The sequence below is a fragment of the Marmota flaviventris genome, chromosome 1 (genome assembly GCF_047511675.1).
Source record: "Marmota flaviventris isolate mMarFla1 chromosome 1, mMarFla1.hap1, whole genome shotgun sequence".
Taxonomy (NCBI): Eukaryota; Metazoa; Chordata; class Mammalia; order Rodentia; family Sciuridae; genus Marmota; species Marmota flaviventris.
The window spans coordinates 23,996,228-24,019,617 of record NC_092498.1 but is presented as its reverse complement, the minus strand read 5'-3'; the positions used below and the strand labels follow the sequence as shown (position 1 = coordinate 24,019,617).

At 50.6% G+C, this 23,390-nt stretch overlaps 1 protein-coding gene and 1 non-coding gene across 14 annotated transcripts in view; both read left to right on the top strand.

The window, feature by feature from the left end:
• Positions 1–3,079, top strand: part of Nrf1 (nuclear respiratory factor 1) — a 136,673-nt gene extending 133,594 nt beyond the window's left edge. For 12 of the 13 annotated variants that reach the window (XM_027950103.2, XM_027950102.2, XM_071611927.1 and 9 more), the window contains one exon: positions 1,080–3,079. In XM_027950103.2, the coding sequence (XP_027805904.1) occupies positions 1,080–1,243 (164 nt within the window). In that variant the 3' untranslated portion in view covers positions 1,244–3,079. The remainder of the gene's footprint in view (positions 1–1,079) is intronic. The other variant, XM_071611982.1, reaches the window with a different exon arrangement.
• Positions 3,080–9,891: 6,812 nt separating this feature from the next.
• Positions 9,892–9,964, top strand: Trnaa-ugc (transfer RNA alanine (anticodon UGC)). The gene has a single exon. It is a non-coding gene; the product is annotated as a tRNA-Ala (tRNA).
• Positions 9,965–23,390: the final 13,426 nt, after the last annotated feature.

Genomic DNA, 23,390 nt, shown 5'->3' with positions numbered 1-23,390 from the left:
TTTTTTTTTTTTTTTGAGACACAGTCTCCAAGTGCTAATAAGTTGCTGAGCTTGGCCTTGAACTTTCAATGCTCCCACCTCAGCCTCCTGAGTCACTGGGGTTATATGTGCACCACCATGCCTGGGCACTACTTTCTTTATAAACTGTTCTCTCAGCTCTAAGTAATAGGATGATAGTTGAGGATTGGGGTTTTTTGTTTGTTTGGTTTTTGGTTGAGTTGACCCCAAATGTATTTTAAAATTTTATTGGTCTGTGAAATCTAAAACCCGGCAGCAGAGGCTGGGGTTGTAGCTCAGTGGTAGAATGTTTGTTATAGCCCTGGGTCCATCTCCAGTACCACTAATCATACAGACAGATAAGTAAGTAAAATCAAGCAGGGTTTTTTGGTTTTTGGGAGGTTTTTTTTTTTTGTATATATATATATATATATATATATATATACACACATACATACATACACACACATACACACACACACACACACATATATATACACATACACACACATACATACATTCATACATACATACATACATACATTCTTGACTTTGAAGGGAGGGACATAGATGGGACAGAGGCCAGATGACATAGGAGAGGGAAAAGTGTTTTTTTTTGTTTGTTTGTTTTTTCTTACCAAGCTCAGAGAAACTTGAGATCAGGCAGGAAAAGTGGTGTATTAGACAGGTAGTATAGCAGAATATCAAAGAAGAGTAACGGTGGCCTGTTCCCAGAAGAAGGTGGTAGTGGGAGGAGAGGGCCAGCAAGTGGGGAGGATGTACACCTGATGGGCCTATACTTCCTAAAGATGGAGGCAGACACAGTTCTCAGGGCAAGTTGTAGAGGCCCCGCCCTGAGGCATGTTTCCACAATTTCTCCAGACTTTTCTTTCCAGAGAGTCTGTTTTGGAAAATTAAAATGGAGTGAGAAAAGAGATTATCTGTGCCTGAAAATTGGGTGATTACCTGAAGCCATCAGACAGTGACACTCTGGAGGACTAGCGTCCGTTGCCCACCCATCCGGCCAGCGTCTGGGAACCTGAGCATGAGCCCCACCAATGGTTTTGCCTTTGTCTCTCCAGGCCTGGTCCAGATCCCTGTGAGTATGTACCAGACTGTGGTAACCAGCCTCGCCCAGGGCAACGGACCAGTGCAGGTGGCCATGGCACCTGTAACCACCAGGATATCGGACAGCACAGTCACTATGGACGGCCAGGCTGTGGAGGTGGTGACATTGGAACAGTGACATGCAGCCGTATCATGGCATCGTTTTCTAGTCTACTTCAAAATTTTTTACACGTTTGCAGAGGTGCAATCAAATGGAATTAAGTCTCACGACTTTGGAAGAAAAGTTTTGTTAACCTTTTTTTTTTAAAAGGAAGAAAGGCAGCAGATTTTGGAATTGCATTTTTTTAAAGCACCACTCTTGATTTTCTGGGATTGGTGGAGTAAGAAACTGCATTGTCAATTTCACTGTCCCAAAAAAGCCAAATTGTGGCAGGACTTCTTTCTGCGGAAACGTGTGTATACTTATGTGTGTGTATGTGTGAGTGTGAATATATGTATATGTGTACATAAGGACATACACATTTACATATATATATATAAAATATATATATACATACATATATATGTATATATATGTATGAAACCCGCATGGAATTATCTGTATGAAATCAAGGTGAGCTGTGGAAACAATTATCCACCCAGTTTAGTGGGTGGTAGGGTACGTGGCCAGATACAGTCACCTGGTTTTTGTTCATACCAGGGTTATGCGTTGAGCTACTGACAAACTCAGGCAGAGGTGACCATGCCCTTCACCAAAGCTGCCTCCCAGTGGCCGCCCAGAACTTCCCTGCTGGACTCACTTGAGGAAGGAGGTTCCAAGATGCAGTGGGATCCAGAAAGTACTTGCAAGGTCCAGGGATCTCATGGTCCGCCAGCTGAGACACTCCTGGCCCAGGTGCTGACCTTGCCACAGGCAGGTGAATGTCTTGAAGCTCCCACCAGGGACATAAGGGTTTTCCTCAGCTTCCCATCTCCTCCATATCCCAGGAATCCTCCTTGATCTTATGACCATTAAAGAGTTGCTTTGGTCTTAAGGTCAGTCCTGAATTGGTCATGTATATGAACTGAAGGTAACAGAAGTAATAAGGGTCTGAGGAGTGCGTGCTAAGCGTGCTTGTGGGTGTGCGCGTGCATGGTAGGGGAGAGAATGGGAAGAGGTGGAGGAGCTAGAAGGGAAAGGAGGAAGGGAGAAAGTCTTCATAGACCAGGGTACACCAATGGGAGCCATTTCTTTTCCTCTAGTTGTCATTTCTCTGCAATGAAAAGGGACACCTGGCTTAGGAAGGGTGGCCATCACAATGGAATGTGTCAGAAGAGAAAGGGTCTTCATACCTGGATCTGGCCCTGCTCTGGGAGTGGTTCTAAGAGGCCCATTTTCCTAGCTGCATCCTAGTGGCCCAGGCCCTGTGTGGCCCTCCTGCTTACAAGTGTGGATTGGTCTGGGTGTTATTTGTCAGTTAAATTCTGTCCTTCCCTAGCTGCAAGCCCTGAGTCTCCTGTGGCTACATTCACCCGACTTTTTGACAGGCCAAATCCCTGCTCCTTGAGTATAGGGACAACTCTTCCTTCCCCCTCCCATGTCCCCCCATGTGTGATAGTGTATTTAATGTTTTTTTTTTTTTTTTTAAAGCAACATTAAAAGATTCTTCATGTCTTGCTCAGCCTTTGAGAAAAGTTTCAGATTCTTGTATTTGCTTGTTTTATATAAAACTATCCAATGTTCTTTGTATGTTCTTTTCTGTACGTAATGGGTGGGAGGGAGGGAAGGGAAATTTACATATGAACGGTCCTAGTTCTAATTTGTTATTTTTTTAATTATTATTTTTTATCATCATTGTGAAGCTGTCCAGGGGCTTTAAAGTCCGTGTACCTTTGTGGTGAGATAACTTCCTAATAGTTTGAAAAATTGCCAAGAAGAAAAAAGCAAAATCCCAGTAGCAGAGCATGGATTCTGTGTTGTTTTCCATTCTGTCTATACTGCCTCATTCAATAAATAGTTAAAAATGTGGCAACAGGAAGTGGAACTGTTCATCTCTCTAGGAGCCCTTGACCTCTTGGGCAAAAGACTTGGCTTATGCTTCTCAAAAGGTGCTTGTACTCAGAGTCAGTGGTCTTTGTTCTACATGGCACTAGAGTTCCAGGAGGTGGTCAAGGCCAGATCAGGGGCTTCTGCCATCCCCAGCCCTAGCTCAGCTCCATTTCATTTAATGTGTTTTCTGTATAATGATGTTCTGGAAGAAAAATCTAGTTTGAAAAATACTAAAGATGGTTTGAGAGTCTTTATTCTGGAGTTCTTTTTATTTTTAGGGGTTAATTTGATATCCACGTTAAAAACCAACCTCCATCTTGGGAGGCTCTCTCACCACGAGCTCTAATACCTGAGTGGATTACCTTTCCCCAGCAGAAGCCCCAAGTCATGAATTATTTTCTTCCATCCTTCCTACCCCGTTTCTCACACAGTTGACTGACTTAATTTGGCAACTGCTGCCTTTCCAGTTGTGTCCTGCCCCATCCCCAGCTCAGGCCCAAGTCTCTACACCTTCCTGACTGTACTCACGGTGCCTCAGTCTGGAATGCCCTGTCCTGCCATCCCTCTTTTTGCTGTTGGATGTCTTGGTCAGGTTCCTGGTGATAATGATTAGAATAATTAAATGAGAAGGTCAAGAAGTATTTTCCTTGAAGCCTGACAGTGGTTCGGTAAAGCCAAGTACCCTCCTCACCACCTTCTTGCACAAATGGCATAGTGCCACCTATTTGCACCAGAGAGGATGGACCAGAAGGAGGAGTGATTACAGCCACCCAGGGAACAGCAAGGTTACCAATACACTTTCCTCTTCAGCCTGAGCCAGGCACTGCTTTCGTCACAAGCATTGTTAAAACTGTCTTTGGTGGATCTGAAAGAGACCTCCTCTTCTATTAGAGCCTAAGTCACCTACAGATGCTACAAACTGAGCTGCTCGGGCAGTCAGGTAAGTAGGTAAGTGCAATGGATGCAGCAGCAGCAGTTCAGATGGCAAAGGAGTGATGACACAGGCAGAGTGGAGAGCAGCCATCTTCGGTTTCATTTGGCAGTGCTGGCATTGAACCCAGGGCTTTGTGCATGCAAGGCAAGCAAAATGTACCACTGAGCCTCGTCCCAGCCTGAAAGCATCTATCTAGAGCGGCAGACTCTCCTAAGTGCTGGCAGATCTTCCCTTCACAGGAAGGTGGGCCCTGCTGCCACATCTTCACAATTTTCCAGAGAATCTAAGGAACCCAGGTTTTTATATGAAATCTCTTGATTTCATCAACAATCAAAAATTGTTTACATGTTCTTCAGGTAAAATAAAGCCCATCTAGAGATCAGATCTAGCCTGAGGGTCAGTTTGCTTGACATCATAAATGCCTAGCTCATGCCAGGTGATTGAAGCATTTCAGTGGCCATGAAACAAGACAAGGAGACATCCGTATGAGCAAATTGCTGCCGCCCAGGGAGATGAGGGGACATCTGGACAGGGTGCCACAGAAGAAAGAATTCTATTGCCTCGTATCTCCTTCAGGGCCCTGTGAGTTAAGTCATCACCCAGGCTGCAAGCACAGATCTGCAAGCACAGGTGATGGTGGTGACCACTGGAGTCATCCAATCTTGAATGAATGAAAGAGGAAGGATACCATGCTGAGAAGAAGAGCTCAGGCTGCAGTGCACCCTGGGCCTCACTCAGGCCCAGCAGAGTGCTCTTCCTTTGTAAGGCCCCTAAAGCCTCAGCTGCTAGCATGGCAGAATGGATCAGGCTCATGGTGGGCCCTTTGGTGTTGGTACCAAAACTCATCAGAACAAATTGAGGGCTGGGGTTGTAGCTCAGTGGTAGAGCGCTTGCCTAGCATGTGTGAGGCAATCTGGTTCCAGCACTGTGCCACTTGATATGCTTTTCTTATGGTCTGTGATGGATGAAAGCAGAGGATATAAGAGCATTCGTTTATATTTCTTTTTCTTTTCACTTTTTTTTTATTGGTGCATTATAGTTGTACATTTATGGTGGGATTTGTTACATATTCATACATGCACACAATATAACAATATAATTTGGCCAATATCTCTCTCCAACACTCAGCTATATTTTTAAAATACTTAACCAATATTGGGAGAAAAAGCTAAGAAACCTCCTGCCCCATTTTAATGCACTTGCAAGTAAAACTGGTAACAGGGATAAGGATGTGGCTCAGTGGTAGAGGGTAGAGTGCCTAGCATGTGCAAGATTCCATTCCCCAGCACCAAAAAAAAAAAAAAAAAAAAAAAGTGTTAAAATTTAAATTAACTGTCTCAACTAAAAATTCTTCTGAATTTATTCACAAACTAACAGTTATAGCTTCCCATTACTAAATGGCTGCTCTGCCTTTTACCATGTAAAATGTTTTATCTCCTTATTTCTAATCCTTTACAAAATCCTGTAAGGAGAGAGATTCCATCTTGCAGATGTGGGAATTCACACTCGGAATCATCCCCAAGTGCACAACTAGCAAATGGAGGACTGTCATAACCTCAGGTGTCTGGCCCTGGCAGCTCTACTCTTTGTGCCAATCACTCAGGCAGATCACAGAAAACAAACTGCACATCAGGATTCTAAGTAAGCCTCCAGGTTTATCTTGAGCTCAGCCCAGGTGCAGCCCCTCCCAAGGTCAGTATGTTCTGGGACAGTCCTAGGGTTGTGCCACGATCCTTGCCCAGGGCTTGCCAAACCCACAGCAGCTGCTGCTGCTGTTGCTTCTTCTTTTTTCTTTTTAAATATATTTTTAGTTATACATGGACACAGTATCTTTTTTTTTTTTTTTTAATGTGTTTCTGAGGATCAAACCCAGTGCCTCACCTGTACAAGACAAGTGCTCTGCCACTGAGCCACAACCCCAGCCCATAGCAGCTGCTTATGAGCTAGGCCTTTTCATATCTGTATCTCCCCCATCCTCCGCCCACCCCCACACACACAGCAGTTATGGCGGCAGGCACACACCTATAATCCCAGCAATTTAGGAGATTGAGATGGGAGGATTGCAAGTTCAAGGCCAGCCTCCGCAACTTAGTGAAACCCTGTCTCAAAATACAAAATTAAAAGGCTGGGGTAATAGGGGCTGAGGTTGTGGCTCAGCGGTAGAGTGCTTGCCTAGCACATGGGAGGCCCTGGGTTCAATCCTCAGCACCACATAAAAATAAGTAAATACAATAAAAGCATTGTGACCATCTACAACTAAATATATATATATATATAATTTTTTTTTTTAAAGGCTGAGGTAATAGCTCAGTGGCAGAGCACGCCTGGGTTCATTCCCCAGTACCAACACACATATACACAGACTTGAATGTAGCAGGAGCTCAACACATGGATGAGTAAACTGGTTTACTGGTGGTTCCTTAATCAGAAAATTCAGGGAGCCTAAAACTTATATTCCCACACATTTCCATTACTCAAGACCTCCACAAAAATGTTTGTTTATTTGTTTTTTGACTGCTGAGATGGAATCCAGGGTCTTGGGCATGCCAGGTGTGTACTCCACCACTGAGCTACACCCCAACTTCAATAAACTGGCCAGGTGCTATCCTACCAGGGGTGAAAGGTAGTAAAAATGTTGATGCCTCAATGTTACCTTATGTTGGTCTTTAAAAACCCCAAGGCCCAAATAAAAGATTGGTTAATGATGAGTAGCATTGGGCAAAGTTGTTGGATTGTGTAATGGTCAGTTAGGTCTAAGACCTAAACAGCCTTGCTCCTTTCTTGTGCCCTTTTGTAGAAGACAACTCTAAAGCTAAGGAGAATAATGAAATGATGGCATTTGCCAGTAAATGGATGGAGCTGAAGAATATTCTGTTAAGCAAAATAAGGCAATCCCAAAAAAACCAAGGCTAAATGTTTTCTCTGATATCAGGATGCTAATTCACAATGATGAGGGGGAGCCTAGGGAAAAATAGAGCTACTTTCAATTGGGTAGAGGGGTGTAACAGGAGGGAAGGGGGTAGGAAGAAGAGTAGAATGAATCTGACATTACTACCCTATGTGCATATATGACCTCATGACTGGTGGGATTCTACATCATATACACCAGAAAAATGAGAAATCACACTCCATTTATGTATGATGTGTCAAAGTGCATTCTGTTGTCATGTATAACTAATTAGAACAAATTTCTTTAAAAAGTTTAACTCAAAAAAAGATGCCCAATTGAAAAACAAACTTTAGGGCTGAGGATATAGTTCAGTTGGTAGTGCTTACTTTGCATGCACTAGGCCCTGGGTTCAATCCCTAGCACCACAAAAAAGAAAAAACAAAAAAACTTTAAAGCTGGAAGGATGTTAGCCTGCACCCGCTCATTCAGGCTGTGAAGGTTACAACCTGGAGACAGGGATGGGCCCAAGGCCACCTGGCTCTGCTCTCTCTCCTACTGGTCTTCTCCCCTTGCCTGAATATTTTAACTCACACCTTACGAATCCTTACCAGAGCTATTTTGGAGATACCAATGTTTAAGTCAAAGAAATCAATCTATAATTTACGAGAATTTCCTGAAATGGGTGCAGAAAGCAGAAAACTGTGCCCCTCCCACACACACACTCAGTGCCAAGGATTGAACCCAGGGCCTCAAACACAAAGCGCAAGTGTTCTAGCACAGAGCTACACCCTCAAGCCCCTCCTTTCCCAACACCACATCACCCCTTTTTAGACCAAAAAAAAAATTAACTCACAAAAGTTAAGGGATCCGGCTGGGGATGTAGCTCAGTTGGTAGAGTGCTCTCCTAGCATGCACAAGGCCCTGGGTTCAATTCCAGCACCACCAAAAAAAAAAAAAAAAAATTAAGGGGTCCTATCACACTATAATAGGATTCTCTACCGCGGTCTTAATGTGCACGTCTGTTCAGAAGCAGTTTCGCCACAAGGAAAGTTCGTGGTGTGCTATCAGTGTGATGACCTGGGTTAGGTTGTTTGCCACATGTGAGTTCCTGGCCTCAGTTTCCCTTTGCCCACACCTACCCCAACACTCCTGCAGGTCCACCGAGTACAGGTGCCCTGCCCACCTGCTGAGACAGGAGGATGCCGGGACCAGCTAGGGCTCGAATTCTCCGAGCCGGGCACAGCAAGACCCCGCCACGTGGCCTGGGCAAACATGGTTTCACTCGCAGCTGACAGGGCCGGCAGTGGGGTCTTGGCAAAGCGCAGCCAGTCTCAGCCACCCCCCCCCACCCCCCGCTGTCTCAGCAGAGCGCATCCGGTTGGCCGGCCAAGGTCACATGTCCTTCCACAGTACAATCAGCAATGGCCAACGGACCGAGCCACTAGATCCAAACCCCAGGGTCCAGCAGCCTTGCAACATTGGAGCAGGGATCCTAAGGGCTTCCCCAATGGGGCGCTCTGCCTTTGTGTAGTGGCCAAGATCCGTCCCGGGTCATCAGAGTGACTGCTGCATCCCTCCTCGTCCACCATCCCCAATAACCTTGTTTGGTTTTAAGTTTTATTGATATAATTTACATACCGTTAAGTTAATTCGTTTGAAGTGTACCATTCAATGGTTTTTACTATATTTACAAAATTGTACAACAATCACCATACTCTAATTTTAGAACATTTTTTATTATCTCCAAAAAATCAGGCATTTTAAACTTAAAAAAAAAAATGAAGCAGGTTACATAAAAGATTTTATACAATGAAGTTTAAAAAAAAAAAAAAAAAAAAACAAGAACGAGAAGTCAGACCAGAGGAAGTCCCACATTGCCAACTCCAAGTCAACATTGGTGAAATGATGAAGGTTTCCACTTAGCTCTGGCCTAGCAAAGTGTCTGGGTTCCTAGAAAGGGAATAAAGAACAAAGCACCAAGTACTCCTTTAAAAGCTTAAGATAATTCTAAGTTATTTTATATTCAAATAACTTTTTTTTTTTTTTTTTTTTGGTACTGGAGATTGAACTCTGGATCGACCACTGAGCCACATCCCCAGCCCTATTTTGTATTTTAGAGACAGGATCTCACTGAATTGCTTAGTGCCTTGCTTTTACTGAGACTGGCTTTGAATCTGCTATCCTCCTGCCTCAGCCTCCTGAGCCACTGGGATTACAGGCATGTGCCACTGTGCCCAGCTTGAAAAATAACTTTGGTTATTTCCTTAGGCTTTGAAAGCCGTAAGTATTACTTTTATATATATAAATTACTTTAAAACATCTCAATTGCAAAGATATTCTGAGAGTTAGAATAATAAGGCATCTAAATGTTTATGTGCAGATCATTATCTGTGGGATGGGTGGTAAGCAAGTCAATTGGTGTAGCAAGAAATTGCCTGGACTTTTCCCTTCCCTGGGATTGGTGACCAGAGCCACAACTGACATTGGAACATGCTTTAGAAAACCGCCAACCATAGGAGCATGAAGCTGCAAAATGGGCCTGCTTCTGGAGAGCTCCCAGGTCCATTTGAGACTGCAAGGAAATGGGAGAGGCTGTTAGGGCACTTCATCTTGGGGAAGCACTTGAGAATTTCTGCCTTCCCTTCCTGTCCTCCAAGATGTGTCCACCACCCAGATCCCCAATCCCGGAGGATCTGGACCACAAGGAAAGAAAGAAAAGGTTCAGGAGGCAGACAATCCTAACACCCAATTCCCTGGGACTTGCCTTCCTCAGAGACTGAAGCTTCCATGTAGATGACTTAATGGTGGGATATGTTCACAGAATTATGGAATTCACCCAAAACGTCCTTAAGGGTCCAGCAAGGAGTCAACAGAAGATGGTAAAGTAGTGACTGTAAAAAATAAAACCATTTTGTGTTAAGAACCAAAGCATTCCATTTGCTCACACACACAAAAAAAATCTATTCTTGGGCTGGTGATATGGCTCAGTTGGTAGAGTACTTACCTTGCATGCACAAGGCCCTGGGTTCAATCCCCAGCACCACCAAAAAAAAAAAAATCTGTTCTCATAAAAGTTTGAGACCCATCCACGCACCCTCCTTGAGAACATGGGGAATGGGCAGGCACCTCTGCCTGCAGCAACCCACACACACCATTCCAAGGGAAGCTGTCCTTTCTCTACACGTCCTCAAGGTATTCTGCCCCCATCCTGCCCCAGTCCACCTTTTCAGAAGTGTGTAGGAGGCAGCAGGTTGGCTCAGATGATAGGGACCTCCAGGACAGGGCAGGAGTTGAGGCTGATTGACCACATGTAGGAGACCCTCCAGAAACATCATTTGATGGAGCTGGGAAGAGGAAGCCTTAACTGTCATCTCCGCTGCCATCCCCATGGCCTGCTGCCTGCTTTTCCAACTGACCTCTCACCTAGGAAACCCCAGCAGGGCCAGTGCAGGGGGGGGCCTCCATCCCTTGAAGTTCCAGCTCATGCCTCGGCCGACACCTGGAGAAGAGCCTTGAGAACCTGTATCCAGTAGTGCCTACCTCCCACTGCAGGACCAGCTCAGCAGCACCTGCAGATCCAGAAAAGGTACAACCACGATGAGCACAAGGTTCAGTGCAGTTTTTTCATCACCCTGGCACTCACACACAAGAGCTGGGATCAGTGACAGCCGAATGATGCCCAGCACACAGCTAGGGGCCTAGGGACAGAGACCCCCCACACTTGAGTGAGGAACCAGCCAAAACGCAAACTTGTGGTTGTCATGATGACCAGGTTCTCTGTTCTAGTTCTCCACCTAACCCACCACAGACCTCAACACTTTGCTTGATCATCTCCGGAGATGAAGAAGCCACCAAGTCCCTCACCACCGGCTAAGGAGCTCTGGGAGGCTGACAGCCAGGCTCCTCTAGCCTCTGCCCTTTGCTTCAGCTCCTGTTGAGGCCCAAGTCCTCACCTTCTCCAAATGCTGCTAACATCCTCATTCCCACCCAGACCTTTCCTAGGTAAAATCACCGGTTTCAGCTTTTCCTGGAGATAGCCGAGTTGTTTCCAGTAATGGAATGGACTAGATTTCCTGAATGGCTTTCCCCATGAAAACTAAATAAACTGGATCAAGGGGGTTTTTTTGTTGTTGTTTTTGTTTTGTTTTGTTCTTTTCAGTGTTAAAAGATTAAACCCAAGGCCTCGCACATGATAGGTACTCTACCACTGAGCTACACCCCCAGGCCCCAAAAGATGTATTTTTATTTTATTTATTGTACCAGGGATTGAACCCAGGGGCACTTAACCACTGAGCCACATCCCCAGCCCTATTTATTTTTTATTTTGAGACAGAGTCTCACTAAGTTGCTTAAGGCCTCATTAAGTTGCTGAGGCTGGCTCTGAATTTGCAATGCTCCTGACTCAGCCTCCTAAGCCGCTAAGATTGCAGGCATGCACCACAGCACCCTGCAAAAGATGTATTTTTAACTATCTCTTTAAATGTACAATAATAATCTACAAAATGAACCTGGGTATCCAGGCTGCCAATGATCTGGTCCAGTTCAGAGGCAGACCTTTCTGAAGAAGGTGTCAGAAGCTGACCAAGGCACAGGGATGTTCTTCTCCCTCTCGTGATGCACAAGCTGTGCCTCCTCCAGGTACATCCCAGGTGAAGAGTTGCTGAACTGAAGTCGCCAAATCTTTCTTTCCACCTTCATCTCAGTTCACCCTGCTCTCCTGTTCTTGTACAGTTGATTTTCTTCTAACCTAAAGAAGATGTTACACTTGTTCTTCTTGGATGTCAACTTGTTGGTTCAACCCTATCGCTGTGCCAGCATTTCTCACCCTCAGCTCTACTGACACTTGGAGTCAGATAATTCATTGTTGAAACGGTCCATCCGGTACACTGTAGGATGTTGAGTGGCCTCCACCCACCAGATGCCTGCAGCACCTTCTCTCCAGCTGTGACAATCAAAAATGTTTCTAGGTTTTGCCAATCATCCCCAGAAGGGGCAAAAAACAAAATCACTTCCCATGGAGATCCACTGTCCTGTGCTGACCTGATGTTAACCACAATCTCTGCTATATTGGTGGCAAATGACTGAGGTGGGGACAGGACACATCGTAGCATTGACGTGCAGACTAAGCCCACAGCCTAAAGGGCAGTGCCCAGGGCTTCATCTCATGATACCCTCTTGTGAATCTCCTGCCATCACGTGGCTATGGCTTGTTCCTTCTAAGCGCCATACTTGGCCACTCATTCCTCCTCCTGCAGCTACTTCTTCCTTTCTTAAGGCTCACTTTAGGTGCTACCTGCCCTCAAAGCCAGCTGCTCCAACCCAGTCCTGGGCTATTTATTCCTTTCTTCAGTGCCAGTACCTGTCTGTAACATCCACCTGCCTCCTTCCTTAGTCCTTACTGCTCAGCAGGGCTGTCCCCAGGAGGCCTATCTCCCTAGCCCCTTTATTTGTAGCAGAGGTCAGCTCATCTCTCTTGGTGGCCATGCCTCCAGCAGCACACCAGCCCTTTGCTGGCTGGCCTATCTGTGGACTCACTGCAGCTGCACAAGGGTTGGGTTTCGCAGGAGCCTCTCATAGGTGGTTTGAAAGACACTTTCAAGGACACAGTCTGTGTTCTAAAAGGTGCTCAGATCTCCAGCTGCCTGCCCTGGAAGGCTGCTGTGTGGAGCCTCCTCAGCCCTCCTGCTGGAGCCAGCTATCAGCACTGACCCCAGGACAAGCACCTCCCTTTATCCACGTCAAAGCCAGAAAGTCCATTTCATGACCTCAGGGGCCCATGGACTACCTGCACATGAGAGTCCCTTGCAGCCTCCTAGAAAGGACTTTGGTCCAAGATCATAGCGTATGAGCTGGGATGAATTCCCAGGCCTGAGGGACCCAACCCTCCCTGCTGCAGGGCCTGCATCATACCAGGCATGAAAATGGGAGTGAAATCACATGCTCTTGAGAGCTCCAGGTGGGGTGCAGAACCCTTCACAGGTGACTTCAATGAGGTCAGAGTGAGGGAGAAGCTGCCTGACTGCAGCTGGGGAGCACCGAGGCAGGGAGGGCAGGAGCATGCCCGCAGTTTCCTCCTAGCCAGCATGAAGGAAGGGGGTGGGGAGCGCCAGACTGCAAGTCAGGGCCAGGTCACACCAGTTCACAACCCAGGTAAGGAGCTTGGGCTTATCCCTGGGGAAGGGGTGGGGGGACCATGGCAGATTAGCCTGGAGGACAGTCAGTGGAGCAGGACAGGAGGCCCAGAGGGGAGGTAGTGGTGCTGGTGGTGGTGATGGTGCTAGTTTTACCCCTATCCCCATGGGGCCACCCCACTTGACAGTCCTGCCTCCCCAGCATCTGGTTCTACACTTGCCTCTGGCCCCAAGCAACCATGACTCCCAGAGGAGGGCAGGAGTCCCTTCAGGGGCTAAAGGGAACACCCAAAGAAGGCCAGTGTCTATGGGCCACAGTGGCCCAGCTCCTGGCTGCGTGGCAGAGAACACAGAGATCACAGCCTCTGGGGGCAGCTGCCAGGGCTCAGGGTCCTGCCTACCACTCTCCTTGGCTAAAGTGCTTCAGCTTCCGGATCCTGTTTGCTCGTCTGTGCTCTGTCCATAATTGTGAAGATTAGTTGAAATCATGAAAATACAGCATACACCAAGTGCTCCCAAACTGAATCTATCTAAACTTTCCCCCATCCCTCAAAGACTTCTTTAGCATCAACCTGGGGAGAATAATCTCAGCCCTGTCTGCTCCTCCAGGTCCCAAACCAGCCTGTTCCCTCAGCTGTACCAGCAAGTGAGGTGAGGCCAGTGGAGCTGGAGGAGGGGGACACATGCATCCATGCTTTGACTATGAAATGCACTCTTGCTCTCATCACCATGTCCGCTCACCGTTTGGTTTTGCAGAAGTCCTCAGCACTGTGATTAGGCACATCATTAACAATCAAGTCTCCTGTGGTTTATTACCACACTAAACCCTGCATCCCAAGCCTCCTTGTTTTGTTTTCAGGTTTAAGGACAAAGACCTTTAAGGGATTAGTCTCTGGTCCCCTTCCTGGGAAGTATTTTCCAAGGACTTTCTCCAATCCAGCTGCTGTCCCTACTGCCCTTGACCCATCTGCCCACCATCCCCACCATCCTCCTTCCATTCTCCACTTAACCACAGTGAGACTCACCAAACACACACCTGATCATATGCCCTTCTACCCTGCTCAGGCTGCTTTTAGATTCAAGAACAATTATGGCCTAAAAATTGGCCTTCCTTTCAGCCTGGCATGGTCTCCAAACATCTATGCTTTCTCAACAGCCTCCTTCCTCTTTCTTAGTCTCACTCATTCCCCAGGGACCCCCAGCCATGCCCTTGACCACATAGCCCTCTTCCCTCGCCCTCAGCACAGCCCGGCATGTGCCTGGCTGCTTCCCCAGTGTGCACCCTGTGAGGGCAGTCCCCTTCTCCTCTGGGGTGCTCCTGTCTCCCCACTCCTTACTCAGCCCACTCTTCCTGGGTGGTGCTTCTGAGCTACACAGGGCTAGGCCTGCCTGGAACAGTGATGGACATCTGCCCCGTCCGCCCAGCTCAGATGCTGGAACCACTAATGACTCTCTAAGGGCAGGGGAGGGAGGAAGTGGGGGAGGCAGATAGAAGTTGGGGTGACAAAATCTCCCTGAAGAAAGGTTGATTGGGCCTGGGAAGCAGTAGGAAGGCCTTTATTTTTACATCTGTACTGTTCGCTATTGGTCAAACTACACACACACACACACACACACACCTCCCAATCTGGCTCATCTGAACCTGCTGTAGACACAGGAAAGAGACCCCAGGGCCCAGATTCCATAATAGGTCTGCCCAAGCTTGACCCTCTGCAAACTGTCACTCATGCTCACCCTGGAGCTGGGTTCAGAGGCATCAAAGGCGGCAGAGCTGGAGTGGGTGGCACAGAGGTCCAGGCCATGGGCCACCAGTGCCCCAGGAGGCTAGCCCTGCCTTTATACAAGTGACTTTAACCCATATCCCCATCACATTTTCTGGAGCCTTCATCCCATCCCTCTCTAGTTTCAGCAAATCACCCAGTGTTTGTGGGTGTATGTGTGTCCTCTCTGGTTGCTTTCATCTTCCCAGCTAGCAGTCCAAAGCACAGACCTACTCTCAGTGTGTGGAACAGGAGACCCTCCTTCCTGGCCTCGGAGCCCACCTTGAGCAGGGCCTTCCCAGGAAGAGGTGAGAAGGCACATCCCCCAGAAGACCTGGGCGAGGACACTTGAACTCCACACTCCCTCCTCCCCAAGCCCAGGCTCCCCTACCCCCAGTTACCTCACTTGCCTGGCTTTAGATCTGATTCCTTTAGATATGAGGGCAGCCTGCATCAGGGCTGAACCCCAATCCCTCTTGGTAGCACCATCGAAAGGCCAAAAGGATGGCATCCCAGCTGACTCAGAGACCTGTGACCTCAGGGGGGTGCAGGGAAACACAGTGTCACTTCCAACTGCACCTGCCCTCTGCCACTGCCCAGTGGTCTGGGGATTACAGTCCCCTCCTTCCTGTTGAGCTGCATGTTCCAGCATGTGGTGAACCCTCCCTCTCTCCCTCTACCTCGGCAGCAGCTGAGCCCTCCACCATAGTTGGCAAGTCTAGAACCACCGGATCCCATTACCTCACCAGTGTGAGTTCTACCATTGCCAAAAATGGTGGGAGGCAAGCGACAGCAGGACCAGACTGGGAAGCTGGGGCGGCCTATGCTGAATAAGAGATGGGCGTTAGGGCAGACCAGGCAGGGCCAGGAGGTGTCCACCTCCACAGCTCAGCTGCCTGGTATGGAAATCCATCCCCACAGTCGTCCACCTCTCCAGAGAGCATCTCCACTCTCCAGGCTCCTGATGGCAGGGGTTCGGGGAACAGGTGCATCCTAGGCCAGGGACTTCTCAGCCTGGGCACCAAGTACCCAGTACCCCATGGCAGTGCCCAGTTAATACAAGAAAACCGCTCCCAAAACCTGAAGCTCCCCAGCTGCCCCACCCCATGGGGGAAGGGCAGGTAGTTTCTGCACATAACTTCCCTCTTCTCTGTCAAGCCTAAGGGAAAACCATTCCACTACCTGAGGTCTCCCCTCTGGGAGAGGTCTGGGCAGCCATGATCTTGCCCCCCCCCCCCTCCCATGGGACTGGGCATGGCAGGAAAGGACCAAGCTAAAACTAGTTGCACATCCTACTCACACAGCATGCTCCAAACAGCACAGCCCACCCTCCACCCCCCACCCCACGGCCCCCCTCCCAGGGTTGGCTGCAATCTGATTCCCAGAGAGGAAGTTCCTCAGTCCTCCAGGAACTTACTCCAAAGATAGTACATTTCTGTGTCCCCAAATAAAAAGGGAACTCTTTTGTAAAGCTGAAGGCCAAGCTGGGAGAGCAGCTGGCCCACAGGGACCCTGAGATAGCAATGCCATCACCCCTTTGGTCCTTCCTGCCGTGTAAGGCAGAGAGAGAGAGAATGGGGGATGATGGCTTGTAAAGAGCAGAGCTAAAACAGACCCAGGTTGTTCCTGAGCTGGGCAGGACCAGCTGCCTGGGGTTGAGTGCTGGGGTGACTCCTCTGCCCAGAAAGAAATCTGCTTGGTAGGGAAGGTCATAAGCCAGCAAGGGCAAAGCCCCTGAAGCCGCTCCCTATGGTGAGCAGGCCTGTTTGCGGATATCAGCAGGAAATGGGCTTTCTTGGTCCCATATTATCCCCAAAGCCTGAAGATGTGGTCAGGATGCTACTCCCCCTCCTCAGAGTGTGTGGAGGGGGTCCTTCCCTTGTCCCCATCAGTGGCCTTGCCATCTTGGGCCTCACCAGCCAGCCTCAGGCAGGCAGCCCCGCCCGCTGGTGATCAATGGAGCCAGATCACATTTCCACGAGCCTGAGGCCAGCAGAGCTGGGGCAGGGACTGGGATAATGGCCTGGATTGAATAAGCAAATGGAGTGGTGGGGGATGGGTGGGAGTCCGGAAAATCCACTCTGCCAGGGGCCCTGGGGAGCCGTCAGCTCCAGCAGCTCCAACACTGGAGAGCAGAGCAGGGGGCCCAGGGGGGAGTCCTTACTCAGGCACCTGGGAGTGGCTGTTCTAGAAAAATATGGAAAAACAGGGCAAAGTGCTTCCCAGATAAACCTCTCCAACAAGCCCTGGTAAGGCTGGGTGGATAAATCCTTCAGCCATACCACAGACTGCAAGCGAGGATTGGGCCCCCTCCCACCCCAGCACGGTGGTTGGCAGGAAGGTGCCTCTCTGGGGAGAGCAGCCCAGCTGAGGTGGCCTCTACTCACATACTGTAGGTGCACTTTCACCCAGGGCTCGCCTGAAATCAGCAAAAAAGAGAAGAACCAGAAAGTGGTTATGGCCTGGGTTGCTCCCCAAGAGTGCTGGGGCAGGCCCTAGAGGTAGCAGGGCTGGGAGGCACGGAACTGGCTCTTTGCTAGAGCCCACACCAGCACCAGCTAGTCAGGGCTCCACAGAGGTACTGACCTGCGCAGAGGCAAAGCCATGGGACAAGCCACAGGGTGGGGGGATGGGAAATGGGAGCCTGTGGGGGACCACCCAGGGGCTGAGGGTGGCTGAGGTCTAAGGATGGAGCCCCCTGGAAGAAATACCCTTCCCAGTCAGGCAGAAAGGGTCAGAAATGTGGCCAGACCTTCCAGAAGTTCCAGGGATGCTCCAGATACTGCCAGGGTCTCTCTCCTCAGGGGCAGCTCTCTGTCTAGACCAGCCACCGTGGGTGGGAGCAGGAGTAGATAGAACCAGACCCTGGGTATGGGGGATGGGGGACTGGACCAGAAGGGAGACCCAGTTGCTGCCCCTAGCTCAGCAACCTAAAAATGACTCTTAATGATTAAACTAAGTTGCCAGCTCTTGCCTGAAGCTCGCCAAGGAGCAGCAGCTCCATCAGGGGCTGGCCCAGTGACTTCAGTGTCCCAGGTCAGCTTGCGGACATCTTGCTGACTGCCAGTCACCAGGGCTTCACATGGGGACAGCCAGGCTTGCAGGCTTTCTCTAGCTTTGAGGGACCAGGTCCAGGCCTCCCAGCCTCAACCTCTGCCATCAGGGACAGCCTTCGCACCCAATGTCAGCCCTAACGGTGGGGTGTGTGCTTGCAGCACAAAGCCCACCAAGAAGGCCAACTCCATATAAGGTGTGTTATGGTGACAAGAGTCACCTGTCCCTGTTCTACATCTCACCAATGTCTTCAGCCAGGTTCTCTTCTCAGAGCCTCAGATTCTCCATTTATAAGATGTTTTACAAATGGTACACCCCATAGGGTGGTAGAGAGCCATAAGATTACATATATAATGTCACATGGATAGCAGTGCAGGCTCAGTGAGACATAGCCCAGATCCAGGGACACAGGAAAATATCTAGTGTGTGGATGTGAAGGAACACTCCCCCTGCCCCAGAACACTCGGATCCAGCCCCACCAAATCCCCGCTTCTCTGAGGGCCATCTAGAGATAATCCATTCCATGAGAGCCTCCAGGGACAGCGACCTCACAAAACATGGAGGTTGACTATAAGGATACCCCCACTGCCTAGAGCTGCCTCCCTCAGAACATGCAGCAGAAGGCCAGGACCCGTGTTGCCACCCAAGGTCTCACCCCAAGGGTGTACTGGGAGCCAAGCTGGGCCTCCCCAACCTATGGCATCACTCAGGTCGGCCCTACAGATGGCGACCCCCACCCCCACCCGGCCTGGGTGGCTCCATCTGCTGGCCTAGCTCAGATTGCCCTACTCCCACTCCACTGTGGCCCCAGGCAGTGTAAGGCGATCTGGCTGCCCACCAGGCTGGGGCCGCCTCACCCAGCAGCAGGACCAGATGGGCCATGGAGGCTTCAAGACACACACCGGGCCCCGACAAGGGTGCAGAAGGAGGTGGCCGCTGTAACACCTGCTTTTCCCATATTGGCACTGCACATGATTGCTCAGAGCGGAGAGACACAAGCAAAAATGTGCTAGTGCCAAAATCGGCCAAGCAGATGGGACTGGCACAAGCCCTCTGGGGACACACTGAGCGAGGTCTTTGCATCCCTGCACCCCTTTAATCAGCGTCGTCCAGGCCCTCTCGGAAGCAGAAGGTGAGGCACTCGCGGATCTGTCTCTGCTCTGTTTATGGCCCTTCGGTAATTCACTGACTGAGACTGTTCACAGTGAATTCTACCAGTGCCATACACAGAACAGGAGTCAACTCTCCAGCCCGCTGACCCTGAGGAGAGGCCAGCTGCCCCCAACTCCGGCTCCCAGCTCGCAGCAGCCTGAAGCAGAACGTCCAGCTCCAGGCCTCCCAGCCTGTCTACCCACTTGGGCCCCCACCAGCTCTGCAACTGTGCCCCCACCACTGCCACCAACCACAGCTCACCAGCTTCTTGACCCGCCTGACGTGCCTTCTCAACCCAAGGTGACCTTCAAGGACACAGACAGAGGAGTGGAGAAAGGCAGATATGGCTTCACAAAGGGTGGAGCAAGAAAGAAAGCCTATCAAGGCATTCCTATCTCAACCCAAAGGCCTGAGACCATCCACCCTCACCTAGGTGGGGGTGGAGGTGGGTCCAGACATCTTTTTGTCAGTCAGTCCAGCCCTGAGTAGCAAGCAGTGGCCAGATCTTCTCTCTACCTATCATGACAGGCCCCACCCGGCCCTAAATGAGCAGTGACAAGGACGACATCTAAGATGCCTCTCCTGCCTCTGAGGCCAGACACCAGCAGCCCCAGCTCCAAAAGCTTTGGTCTCCAGCAGCCCCCATCCTCAGCCGGCCCTGCAGCACAGGCAGAGCCCCAGGGGGTACATCCAACCTGCTGCTCATCCTACCCTCATCCCAAACCTGGCTGGGCTGAGCATCACGGCTGCCTGGATCGGATCACAGCAGAAGGCCAGCAAGAGGGCAGGAGGGCAGGAGGGTGAGAGGCCTTCGTCAAGGAGGCAGCTTGGAGGAGCTGGAGACTTGCTGCCCTCTGGCAAGGGGAGCAGCTTCTGGCTGGCTGAGGGGACTGCAGAGGAAGGCAGAGGCCAGGGAGTCAGGGGAGGGGCAGGAGAGGTTGCATCAGTGGTTGCCAGAGCGGCTGCCTCCAGAGAAGTCACAGTGGAGCCTCCTGCCTCTGGTGCCAAACACCCTGGGGAAGGAAGGGAGAGGAGGGGAGAGGGAGGATGGTTCTCCGGGGAACAGGCGCCCAGGACAGGAGGGCTAGGTATTCTACAGAATGGTCTCAGCCTGTTCCACACCAGCCTGGAGCCCAGGGGCAGAATGGCTAGAAAAACACCTTGGAAGGGTCAGAGTGAAAGTTCCTTGATCCAGAAACTATGTAAACTTCTTGGTGACACTACCCCCAGGAACATTCTCCCAATGACCTCAGGCTGCCCTTAGGCAAAACCCTCACCTGCAGCCCTCAGCTCAGGACTCCACCCTCCCACCTCCAGGGCCTCCCGGTCCTGCTTCAACACAGGCCTACTGCAGGACTCTGACCCTCCAGCCCAAACATCTCCCCAGGGGCCAATTTGGCTTGATAAAAGTGGTGGTCCCAGGAAGTCACTTCCTGATCTTCTGCTTCAGTTTTCCCCACTAAGTCTTTGAACTCTGCCTAAGAAAACAAGGACATCACCTCCCAGCCTGGAAGTCATAGGGGTGTAGCAAAGAATGTGGATTAAGTGGAGGTAGGTAGTTGTCAAAAGGGCTTAGGGTATGACCCAGGAAATCACTCAATGGACCCCTTGAAATGTAGATTTGTGGGCACACCCAGAAATCTGCATTTCAGTAGAAACCCAAACAATGCTCCAACAAGGAAATGAGAATCCATTTTGAGCAAATGTCTTGGAACTTCCCAGGAAGTCTCAAAACAGGGGACCTAAGGAAACAGAATCCTGAATTCCTTTTTTTTTTTTTTTGGGGGGGGGGGGTGGTGCCAAGGTGGGGAGAGGTGATTTGAGGAAGAAAAAACAGAGATGCTTTGCAATCAAGAAGCAGGTCTCTGCCTGAAAACAGAGGACTGGCTTAGGGATTCTGCTGTCCCGGCTCACTCCCAGTACAAACCATAGGATGAGAAGAGCCCTATAATAGAAAGTGGCCCGGCAGGCCTGCTCCCTCTCACCCACTGTGGCATCTCTCTGGAGAACCTCGGTCCCCTTCCCTCATCTTTACAACTGATGAGGGTGGAGGGGCAGCGAACAGTTTACAAAGCCAAATCCCCTCCAGCCTCCGGATCTAATCAGCAGAACGAGGCTCCTCCCCTGCGCGGCCTCGCCCCTCCTAACACAAATGCCGCAGAGATCAGTGCCGCAGTGCACCGGCAGCGCCACACCCGCCTCTGAAGCCCCGGTCCACCCAAGAGGCAAGCAGTAACTCTTGGACCTCAGTGGGGTGGCCTTGGGCCCTAATGAAGCAGGGTCTCATAGCTCTCCCGGAACCAGGCATAAGGGGAGCTTGGGGACATAAGCAGCAAAAGCCCCACTGGAAATCTCAAAAGGGAAAGCAGGCCCAAGATTTGGGGCCAGTCCTTAGAGCAGCCTCTCCTGTCCTCCCTGCAGGCCACAACCCTGACCTTGAGATCAAAGAGACAAAAAATCCACTTCTGGCAGTGGAAGACAGTAGTCTCCTAGTTCTGCGTGACATGAGCTCCTGACAATGAAAATAACGTCAGAGCTGATGTGCCAGGGAGATTTGCAGGTCGGGTGGGAAGGCTGGGGTCTGCCCAGGATATATACTTTCAACACCTTACAAGGTCTCTGCTAGCACACCCTCAGCCCACTTAAGTTGGGCTCAGCCCCACCCTCCTGAACTCCACTTGGACCTTCTGAGGCTTCTCAGAGTCCTCCTTTCCCTAAAGGTTTCTCTCCCCTGGCACCCACACCCAGGCGCAATGGGCTGGCCCCATGCGTGTTTTCTGTGCTGGTGGCTCCCCCGACTCAAAGTCACAGGGCAGTGAGAATTCAGGTCTCCTTCTTTATCATGCAGCCCTATACCTAGATAGCTCTCTGCATGGCTTCCACCTAACGAATATGGAGCCCAAGTTCGCCACCCACAACCACCTGGGGCCTGTAACCCTGGGTCTCCATCGAATGCGCTGGGGCCCAAAGGGCTGCAGGAAGCCAGGTCCTCAGACAAGCCCAGGGTGCGCCCCAGCCAATTTGTCTTCCTAAGGAGGTCCCAGCGCAGAGCCCCAAGTGGCTTTCAGCTCAGCTCAGACCACCAGCGCCCCACTAATAATCTGGATTTTTAGAGTTGCGCGGGCTAGCTTCAGGAGCCACTGGGCCAGTTAACCCACCTTATGGAGAAAAGGAATAAACGAAATTCTCACAATGACACTAGCACACTGAAATTTTTTCTTCTTTGCGTAAGGCCGACTCCAGAAATTCCTCTATGCCACCCCCAGGAACTTGAAGGGGCGGCCATGAGCTGCGAAGAAAGTGGTGGCTGCAATTCCACAGCAAGAGGCCAAACAAACCAAGGGCCTCCTGGACACCCGCCTGAGGCTGAGAGGTGGGCTCATCCACAGTGAGACCACACCCGCACAGCACAGACAGAGTAAGCCCAACTGGCTTACTGAGGGACAGGTGGAAGGTGAAGCACTCTCCGCAGAGCTGAATGACCCTGAGCGAGGACCAGGGTCTTTGTGCAGGCATCCTCCACCTACCCCGCAGAAGGGAAATCGGGTTCCTTTAGTCCTCAGGAGTCTTGCAAAGGCAGTGGGGTGAGGGTGGGGGCGAGGTGGGAAGTTGATTAGGGCACCTCCCTCTCTCGGCCCCTAATCTCTGAGCCCGCATTACCCGTTTGGCCACCGCAGGTATTTTTAAGTACAGAGTAGGGACATTAAAACTGGAGAAAGGGAAAGCGAATGACTCAGCCCGGAAGGCTCGACGGAATTGGGCGATCCCTGACTGCATTGACCCCCTAGGATGCTCTGGCCGGCGAGGCGCCCAGGCGCGCCAGGCGGCAGCGAACCCCTGAGCAGGGTTCAGGGGTCGCAGGTGCTGACCAGCCCTAACAGGAATGGGAGCGGGTACAGGAGGGGGCGTCTCGGCCGCGCGCTCCCAGACTCCCAGGACTGATGGCCGACAAGTGGAAGCGAGCTGGAGGTCAGAGACCTACTTTCCCTAGGGACAGGGCGGGGCTGGCCCGGGACCACGGAAGCAGTAACTAACCTGCCATGAAACCCCGAAAACGAGCCGAAGAAAGGAGCTTTCCCTGCCGGAACGCTCCCAGCAGCCGGCGTCGCGGCCCGCCTCCTAGCCTTGCGCTTCCACCGGGGCCCACCAGGGCGGCGAAACGCCGGCGCGACCCCAGTCGGATTCCTCAGGGAGGCGGCGCTTGGGCCCGCGCCCATAACGCACGTCGCCAAACACAATCCGCACCCCCAAACTGTCGCTGCCCAGATCCTGGGTAACGGCTGAGCTCAGGGCACAAGCAACTGGGAACCCTGACCCCTGGATCTTCGCCCCGTGGACACCTCTGCCGTAGGAGCCCGAAAGGGCTAGAAGTCCG